Below are 10625 nucleotides of genomic sequence, written 5' to 3'. Positions count from 1 at the left end.
GAGAGAAGACTTGGTGTCAGAACCCTTTTTGTATATGTGTAACTAACTCAGTGGAATGCCCTTGCCTGGTATACTGTGTGTAGCTCTTGTCACTGTAGAGGAAAAAAGAAATAGGTGTTAAAGATGGGCAATGAGAATAATTAGGATCATAGAAAAATCCTCAGATTGGAAAATTTGGGCATGTTTCACCTTAGTAAGAAAATGAATAAGGGGGGACCTGAGAAAAGTATACACAGCAATGAACTAGACTGAGACCTTCTACTTGCTCTCATACAATAACAAAGGGATATTCAATGAAACTGAAACTTGGAAAGTTCACATTGATTAAAGGAAATATTTTCCACAAAGTGCCCAGTTAGATATCTGCCACAGGATATTCTTGAGGCCAAGAAGAATTCACAAAAATATTAAATATTTATGTAGGTAACAAGTATCCAGCATTATAATAGTAACTATTAAACAGAAGCTTTGAAAGGAATATAAACCATTGAGTATTTTCCTGTGTGTTCGAGCTTGCTGATGACTTCGGGCCACTGGATAATCAAAAGACCATTGATGCAAATTTTCAGTAATGATTGTCAGCCACCTTACAAGTAACGCGTTCAGTAGCCGATTGACAATCCATTTTCACTACCATCGCAATAGCAAAAGAGTTGCTGCCACTGTGTATAAATGCTTTAAAATTGTAAAATTCTGGTCATTTCCTTCAAAACAACATGAAGGAAATGTGCTTGAATTAGAAATTAACTTTTTTTTAAAGCTCTGAGAAAATTGTTTGTAAAACAAAACAAAACTCTGAAAATTTTAACTTTTCAAGCAAAAAACCTCCAAAAAAATTGCTACAGCATTTTTTCACCTGAATTTGTAAACTAAATGTAACAAATCTCAGAAGTAGATGGCATACGTACATTATGAAGTATCTTTACAGATATTAAAGATTACCTAGGTACGTGTATGGCCCTTACTGTAGTATCTGAGAAGCCTTGCATATTAATAAAAATAAGCAACAGACAGACCTCTCTCTCTCTCTCCCTTCCCCTTCCCCCTCTTTCTCTGCCTGCTGGAGTAGCTTGAAAGGTAGCAGAATGACAGCTATCTTGAAGAACAGTATTAATGACCAAAATAAGATGACAGTCTATTAATCTTACTTTAAGGCTCCCTAACCATCATTTTGACACAATATAGTAATAAAACTCTGCCTGTCTGAAATAAAATGAAAAGCCACCATATCCCAAATACCTTTTTATAGGTTTGTCTTTATTTTTCTCTTACTAAATTGATAATTGTCTTTGTTTTTAGGAGCCCAGGCTTGTGTGCTTGTATTTTCTACTACTGACAGGGATTCTTTTGAAACAATCCCCACCTGGAAGGAGAAAGTTGTGGCTGAAGTTGGAGACATCCCCACGGTGCTTGTGCAGAATAAGATTGACCTCCTGGATGATTCTTGTATAAAGAAGTAGGCATTTCATCATACTGTCTTTTGAAATCAGAGGATTTATTGCAGTCTTTTATTTTTCAAAAGCTATGGGAGTTGATGGTGAAGATTCATGTAATCGTATGTTTACTAAATTTCCAAACCTAGGGCCTAATTCTGCAACCACACTTGGATAATTCCACAAACCTCAGTGGTGCTATTCCCATGAGTAAAGTTACTCATGTACTTATGTGTTTTCTAGATTAGGGAGTTAGTGCTCACTTCCAAGTTTTTTTTTTTCTTTTGTTTTCTAAGCACCTTCAAAAATGAGCAGGGAGCCCTGTAAATAGTCTGGTTGGGCCACAATGAGATATTACTCCATTTTATACTCAGAGAGCTGTAAAATATGCCTTCTCTGCAGCCCAAATTTTACAATAGTTGTTAAACTCAGTTGTAGCCCAACCACGTTTTGTACTCTGGTTTGGTTAGTGAATGCACACAGTTGCCAAACTGTGTTAAACAGATTTTTAAAATGTGCCTTTATAAGTTTGCTTTTATTTTCTCTTCTTGAAATTGTTTTTTCATATACTCATGTTTTATCAAAGTATTGTATTTCTGTATTATAGAAATTTACAGCCCATTAACATCCACAAACTCAGTCACTCCAGCTCCCTCTTCCCGGGTCTTTCCTCCATAGACTGAGTTGTCAATTCATTCTATTCCATGCTGTCCCTCATCCGGGAATCAAACTCAGAAATTGCAACTCGCATTGCCCCCAGCATCCACTTTCTCTACTCCTATTTGTCCCTGTGGAGAAAGTTGAATGACCATGGTGAATACTTCCACTATTAAGTCAGTCTCCCCTCCTTTAGTTCTGCAGTTTTCCTGGTCTAGCTAAACTACTTCTCCCTGTCATTGTTTCCTACACTGACTGTCCTCGCTTCCTGTTCTCCCCGTTTGATATCCTCCTAAAGCTCAACTTCCCCTTCCTTCATCCACACAGGATATTACTGATTTTCAAAGAGAAAATAAACAAGATCTAATGTGACCTCCTCTTTCTTCCATGTCACCATCACTGAGGTTTCTCGCCTCTTTTACTTCTGTAAACCTTCCTCTTCATCCCTTCCCACCTCATGACATCCCTTGTCCCAGTTCTCATGCCCTCCCTCAACTCCTTAAAATTTCATTCTCAAGTTTTCCCCTCACAATACAAACATAATGTGGTCTCCCACTTACTTTAACAACCCCTCCCTCCAAAACCCTCATCCCTTTCCAGCTAACTGCCCTGTCCGCTGCCTTTCATCTCTAAACTCTGCCTCAGGTTTATTTTTTCCAGCTGTTTGGTCCCTTCCAGTCTGGTTCCCCTCTCTCTACTCCAGCAAGACAATCTCTAAGATCTTCCTTGTCTCCCTGTCCACACTACTAAAATTTTCATTCAGGCCCTCCTAATCTGCTGTCTTGCTGATTTGGCTCTTTCCCTTTGGCTTTTATGACACCCATCTCGCTACTGCCAGGGAGGTTTTTTAAAAACATAATCAAATAGATGTGAAAATGTAACAACTCTAAATTGAAAAGAAATGCTCCAACAAAACATCTCATTGTTAAAGTGGACAGGTCATAAAGAGCAACTATCTCCTCACCTGATCTTCTGACTAAATTAATTCCAAAGAATTGTGTACATTATTGATAAACACTGGCATAATATACAAATCAGTATTTACAAATCTTTCTGTTGTGCAGTGAAGAGGCAGAAGCATTGGCAAAAAAGTTGAAGTTAAGATTCTACCGAGCATCAGTGAAAGAGGACTTAAATGTAACTGAAGGTAAGAGATAAGGCAAATGTAGGATTTTGTCCTGTCCTCTGCCATGTAGCATTGCATCTGTGTAGCTTGGAGACTAATCCAGGGGTTTTATCACATTTTTTTGGCCACTTATTTCCTGGCACTACACTGTAGTCACAGTAGGGAATAACATCTTACATTTGATTGTCACCTGATACAGTTATGTAACATTTTTTTCTTTAGTTGTAGTTCTCTTCTGTTTTTCTTCCACACTTAAGCACTTCTGAAATTTTTACTTTTATCTTAAGTGATTTAGGTATTTAAATCTCATTGGCTTTCAATGGGAATTAGGCTGTGAAAATTTTACTGATAAGGATTACATTTATGGATTACAAGTTGTTTAACAGTGTACAGTTGAACTTTATTGCTGAAAAACTTTGAACATGGATGCAGCTGTGTGTTAGTAATGTCATACTAACTTCTATAATAGTGCTATTTTTATGCATAAATTCAGCTTCATAATAGTAATATATGCCAGGCAGTGCCTTTCTGGGGCAGTTCTGGGATTTATAGGGCATTATGTCATTCTGATTTAATCTCATTTCTTATATCACCAGACAAGATCCAGAAGTGCACTACCTATTTCTCCTTTTCACTTAGATTTTCATCCTGGTAAACAAATTTGCAAGGGAAAAATAAACAAGTTTAAAAATCCACCTATATGTGCATTTTTAAAGTAGCTTACTAAAAACTGCAGGTAATTGTGGATACCGTGTATGGCTTCTGAAAATTCCCACATATAGTAGACTACTCACAGTCCTATTCTCATCAATGTAGTAACAGTTAAATTACTACTGAGAACAGTCATTGCCTAATTTTTGAATTTTTTTTTAAATTTTGGTTTACATGATTGCTATTATTTTTATTATAACACTTGCTATAAGACCTATGTGTGGTAAATGCTTAAAGATGCCAGCTTATTTTAACAGTATCTACAAGTGTAATCTTTATGACAACATGTACATGCCCATTCACTGCGATATAAAGCATAATAAACTATATAAGGCCCTGATCTTGCAAGTGACTCTGGGTAGACCCAGGTGGAAGTTAGTGATGCTCTGTATGGGTACAGCGAGCCCACATGGAATCACTTATAGGACTGGGGTCCAGAGTATCAAATCAGGTGCTTATAACTCAGCTTTGTTACCAAAGTGAATCTCTAATACTAAGATGAGCTGATATATTATGAAGCTTTGCAGAGATGTCCATTTGCAGATCCCTATCTTAGATTCTCACACTTTGATAAGTATCTTTTTTGTATTTCAGTTTTTAAATATTTGGCTGAAAAATATCTTCAAAGGCTCAAACAACAAACAGCTGAAGATCCAGATGTAGTACATACAAGTTGTAACAAAATTGGTAAGTATGCAACAATAAACTGCAGCAAGTCAGTATTTTATGCTGATGAAGCCTACTATTAATTACCTAAGGATCTGATCCATCTTCCATTGGAGTCATAGGGAGTTGATTTCAGGCTCCTAATTAGCTTTTTTCATTGTCTGTTATCCTTTTGTAATATAGTCAAACGAATGTACTAACAATTCTGGCCAATGTTTGTGAACTACTCTTTTTATTCAATTCTTGGGAAGAACATTGTAAGGAGTTGAGACTGGATGTTTCCCTGACACTTGCCTTTTTTTTTTTTTTTTTTTTTTAAATGTAATTAGTATTAGTGTTAGTCATGCTGGAGCAGATATACAAGAGACTCACTGTGAACAGATCTGGCATTTAATGAGAAGGGCTTTGTAAACTTTGCCTTTTGTAAGGAAACTTTGAACTTTAGTTCTTTAAAGCACTTTTGAGTCAACTGATTCTTTTTCTCCTTAAAGCCCTCTTCTTTTATACTCCCCTTTTCCTCTTCTTTATCCCAACAAAGTTGCTAATTTAAAAGCCCTGTCATGTTTGTTTGTTGTATTACTCAACTACACATAGTTTAGTGCTACTGTCCAGTTCCTTAAGTGTACATTTTGTGCTAGTGTTATACTTCACAGTGGCATGTATTTAACTCCAACTGGCTCTAGTTCAGAAACATAGCTTATTGAACTCTATCTGCAAGTGACCAAAGAATAAATAACTATTCAGGAATGAAAGAGCTTGTGTTTGAGATGTATTATTATGCATTAGTAAATGCTTTGGCTTAAGATTCAACATATAAAAGGTATAAAGAGATTCACAGAAATTGCTGCTTTTTTTCTTTAAATTATGTAGGTGTTTTTAATACAGCTGGTGGAAGTCATTCGGGCCACAATTCTAGCACACTTAATGGTGGAGATGTCATCAACCTTAGACCGAACAAACAGAGGACCAAGAAAAACAGAAGTCCTTTTAGCAGTTGCAACATACCTTAGAACCACTTTCGGAGGGAAAAAGAATGACAGTTATTTGGATGAAGTTGTGCAATTAAATACGGAATACAGCCAGCTATAGAGGTATTTTACCAGTGCTCTTGCAAACCTTGCACCTACAGAATCCTTGATAGATGGTGGATTTAAATAATATTGCTGTTGCAATATTTATTTTGTATGTAAAGCGAGACCCCGGTGGCAAAAAAAAAAAAAAAAAAATAGAACTATTATTGTCCCTATGCGTGTGTTTTTTGTTTTTGTTTTTGTTTTTTTAAATTGGATGAGTTTTCCTGTTTGAAGGAATGATGTACAAAGCTATGTAATAGGTTTGGCTGAATGGTTAAGCATATTAAAAAGGTAAGCATAATGCTTACAAGTATCGGTACGTAATAACATGATCCAAGGTGAAGTAGCTTCCTTCCAATTACATTTACCTGCAAATTTGATAGAAGAGTAGTAGTCAACCAGGACTCTGAAAAGTAAAATGAGAAGCAAAAGGCAGACATCATATTTGTCAGATTACACTAATACATATTCTGGCAATTTTATTCGTGCAATAAGTTTGTATATTATATGAATGTTAAGTAAGGCGTGCACGTAGATATTTGTTACAAGTACTCAGACACACAAGAGGATACAGTATTGGATTAAAATAGCATCCTTAAATTTTTTTTCACTTCTTAAAATTTTGCATTTCAAACGAGGCTTTCCAAAGGAGTTCTGTTCATTAATTAATTAACTCACTACGCTTTTTGGGCCTTAAAGCTTATGTTTAAAAAGAGATGTGCCAAAAACATTTTTTCCTTTTTATTTTGTAATGCACTACAGATATTTTTATAAAGTTTGTTTGTCATAACAGAGTAAACAAGTAGTGTTGTTTCTGATACTATCAGTCAGCTAAATGGAACCCATACATTTTCAATTGTATTCCTGTCCAAAAATATATTGCTGATATCTAATATCTTCATGTAGCATGAACTATGAAAAGTATATTGAATTTGCAGGGTGGGATGTCAACAAAATGTCGTAAGTTCTATTGAGAAATTCCACAGTAGATGTAAACTGTGTTCTGGAGGATCCAAAAAGTTGTAGGTGAAGACTAAATCACACATTAAACTAATGAGACTCTCTTTAATGCTGTCTCATATTCAGAGTTATGCTGCTGGTTAAAAATCTATTTCTGCAATATCAGACCTAAGGGGTAAAGTTTTCAGAAGTGACTTAGGGCTTGCCTACACGGTGCACCAATATGCATTAGAGGGGTGTGATTCCTAAAGCACATCATGTTGCACCTAAGTGACCTATATTCCTGCTAGCATGAACTAAAAGTTCCCTAGTACACATTAACATAGACATGCAGTTGGGAACTTCTAGTTCATGCCAGCAGGGTTTTCATCCGCAAGTTAGTGCACAACACTTTGTTGCACTTTGGAAATGACATCACTCTAGTGTGCATTGCCACACTATGTGGACATTCAGGCATCTAAATCTAATTGAAAGTCAATAGAACTTAGGCTTCTAAATCACTAAGGTGCTTTTGAAAATTTCACCCTGTTCTCTCTGAGCATGCATTTTAAAAATATCCATTTTGTTTTTGTATGGTGTCATATAATTTTAATTTTCTAGGATTTTCTATAACAAAGCTCTGCCAGCAACAAATGCAAAAATATTCTGCTTTAAGATATTTAGAATTGTAATAGTTTTTAAATGGATGCATTAGAGTGAAAATTACATGACCTGGAGCTGTAAGTATTCAGTATAGATTGCTACACAATTCCTATTGATAACTGATTTTCATTATACCTTAATGGGTTGGTTTAATAGTTATACTTTCAGTTTAGTCTCTTTCATAATTTTTCTACTTTTTCCCCCAATACCATGGGAGAATTTCTTGTCAAGCAGACATATAATGCAGTAAATCTGCACTCTTATTAGTACATGTTGGAGGAAGGACTTACCTTTTCATTAATTCATATAATAAGAATAATTTGTTAATTTCTGAGACCTGAAGCATGAAAACTGAAATGTACTCTTGGTCCACCAGTCTCACATGTTGGTAAACTGTGTGCGTGGTGATACTTACGACACTAAATAATCTGAAGTGCTGTGTTGTATGTTAATATATTATATTTCCGGTGAAGTATCTTGTTTCTGTAACAAGCTGTTGCTGCATCTCCCATTGCTGGCAATGAGATGGGCATCGAAGCTCTCAATCCTCTCTTCTGTTATAAAAAAAAAGGGGGGGGTTCTTACTGAAGTGTTTCTTACATACTCTGTTAGATGAAGGCCTTTATTTTTTAAAAGTGCATTTAATCATTGTATGGATGTATAAATGGGGCCAAATCTTACCTCTTGTCAATTTCATGAGTAAGATAGCAGGATTTGGTAAGAAAGAGAATCAGTCTCATACATAATGTGACATCTCAACATTTCAGGAATTAAGTAGAGTGTATATTTGTGCAGAATTTTGTCAAACTTTTTTAATGTTGAAACTTTTACATTATGCCAGTAGCCTGCCAGTTTTACGTTTTTTAAAAGAGCTGGACTGTCTATAACTTCAGTTTTTGCCTTATTTAATTTTGTACAAAGTACTGAAGAATAAGAGCCATTATTACACATAATTGCCATTTGTACTGCTATGTTTAAGGTCTGTCATTATAAACCACTTTTTTCAGGATTGAAAACTTGACAAAAGCGTCTATAGCAGCTGAAACTTGTCAGAATTACCAAATATGAGGGAAGTTTAAATGTATTACAATGAGACTACCTGCATGCTTAAAATTAAGCACGTGTGTAAGTGGTTGAAGAGGCAGGTAGTAAGTAGTGTGGTTATCTTCCTTCCCACCTCTCACTCTAAAGTGGCTCTTCTTTTTATGTTTTAACTTTGTGGACAGTCAGTTTCCAATATGGCAGGAAGAGATGAAGAATGCAACAAATTGACATTTGGATGATTAGTTTACTGTGCATTTGTGCTAATTAAAAATTTAAAGGATTTTAGCGTACAGATATGCAGCAGCAGACTAGCAAGTTGCAGAGTTCCTTAGGCACTCAGCTCCTCAGATGTAGTTTCTAACTTTTGGATGAATAACAGACATATTTAAATTATTAGTACTCCTACAGGTCCGTATGATTAGTTTTTAGTATAAACTGATGTTACAAAAAAAGAAAAACAGATTCATGTGCACTCTCAATTAAAATATTTTGGAGAGAGTGCGGTTTGTTCTCCAAAACTAAAACATACAGAGCTGGTAACAAAATGCCATGAGTGCATTTCATTATGACGATGTTGTACAAAAAGATGCGTCCTCTGTTGGAAACCTGCAGCAGTGGGTTTACATACTGTACCATGAACAATTGTTCCCACCTCAACAAATTAAGTTCTGTTCTATAGGTACAGTAAGAACTAGGCTAACTGCATTCCAATTACATCTGGTGACCTCTCTTGAATTTCTGCACTGGGTGTCTTACTGACTGACTGATGCTGCCATTAAAAGGAAAACTTCAGTAATTAGTTATGCCTTAGCTAAGTGAGTGTTTACTAAACTAGTGTTTACTATACACTACAGGAGCAATTTTTTGAAGCGTCTGTTACTATTTCATTGTATCCATTCAATGAATGGGCTTGCTTCATTCAGTTAGGCCTGCCTTTTTAATGATACTTTTCACTAGGGGATGCTATTTGATATAAAGTAGGATGGCTATGATTCATTTTCCTTTGGAAATAACAAAGCTCTGAGCTGCAAGTTCAGTCATCTTAAATTTTGTTTTGGTTAACCCAGCTTAACTTTTTTAAAAATCATAGAATTTATAGCTTCAGAGCTTTCTGATTTTTCGTTGTTTCCTAAAGGCAAAGCTTATCCTTTCAGTCCAAATGTGCATCACCATATTTTCAAGCTGATTTTCTGTTTTTTGTTTTATTACACTTAAACTTGTTTTACTCTTCTTTGTAAATAGTGTTTTGACTATAGCTTATACTACACTGTAGCTTTTTTTTGTCACTTTCACAGATTGTATCTTTATAGTAAAGGGAATTCAGCAGTTGAACACATTGTACTGCTCAGCGCTTGTGCCTGTTTACAGTGCATAATGCTCAGTGAACATGCACTTTGAACATGTTAATTCATAAGTCTGATAGCTATCAGTTAATCAGTAATATGAGAATTCATTATTTGCACTGGTAAATCTGCTTGTGGGTACTCATGCTTACAACTACACAATATATAAGCTTATTGTATTTCAATGATAATACCAAAAACTGCATCAGATTTCTAAATGTCTCTATAAATTTTTGCTCAGTAAGATGAAGAACAATTATGGTTCAATCAGCTTGCCTAGTTTCATCAAATTGCCTTTACTATATTGCTATAAGAAAAAAAGACTTGTACTGATCATTAATATGTTCAGTAAAATCTGAGGGTTATAAATTCAAGCTATACTGTATTGTATTGTACTCCTAATACCTAATCAGAATTGGTAAGAAGAATTAACAGTGAGTCTTGCAAGAATAATAAATTTAAGACTTCACACATTATTACAGAAAGATGAGAAGTCTTTCAAACAATTAGAATTTTAAAGGTTAATTCCTCTTTGTATGATGGGAGAGACCGTGACCTAAAAGCCAAGTGAATCTTATTTAGGTGATACGAAAAATAGTCTGTCTCAAGTTACCAGTAGAATTAGGGTAATACTGATATATTATTTGTCTAGTGAGCATTCCTCCTCTCTCATTTGAGACAATAGGCTACTGACTAAACTTAGTCAAAACATATTAAACAAAGAATTAGTTTGGGCCAGATGGGATATTTTTCTCATCACTAAAATAAAAATCCATTGTAACTAATAAATGACTTATCTAAGTCGCATATTTCTATGAATCTGAATGGTTAAAACAAATCAAATGTATAACTTTTTATCACCATCATGTACCCAAGTAAATGTAATATACTTATTTTTTTTAGAAATTCATGTCAACATGACGTATAGTTAATACTCAAACAAGTGGAAAAATAAATGTTTCAAAATGAA

The 10625-nt window shown here is 35.1% G+C and overlaps 1 protein-coding gene across 1 annotated transcript in view; it reads left to right on the top strand.

Annotated features, from left to right (window-relative positions):
* RAB23 (RAB23, member RAS oncogene family) overlaps positions 1–10625 on the top strand; it is a 19984-nt gene extending 9359 nt beyond the window's left edge. The window contains exons 5-7 of the mRNA XM_032778387.2: positions 3155–3237; positions 4522–4614; positions 5464–10625. Coding sequence (XP_032634278.1) covers positions 3155–3237; positions 4522–4614; positions 5464–5603 — 316 coding nt within the window. The 3' untranslated portion in view covers positions 5604–10625. The remainder of the gene's footprint in view (positions 1–3154; positions 3238–4521; positions 4615–5463) is intronic.

The sequence above is a fragment of the Chelonoidis abingdonii genome, chromosome 3 (assembly GCF_003597395.2).
Source record: "Chelonoidis abingdonii isolate Lonesome George chromosome 3, CheloAbing_2.0, whole genome shotgun sequence".
Taxonomy (NCBI): Eukaryota; Metazoa; Chordata; order Testudines; family Testudinidae; genus Chelonoidis; species Chelonoidis abingdonii.
Note: the sequence above shows the minus strand (reverse complement) of the source record. Positions and strands in the feature narration are given on the sequence as shown.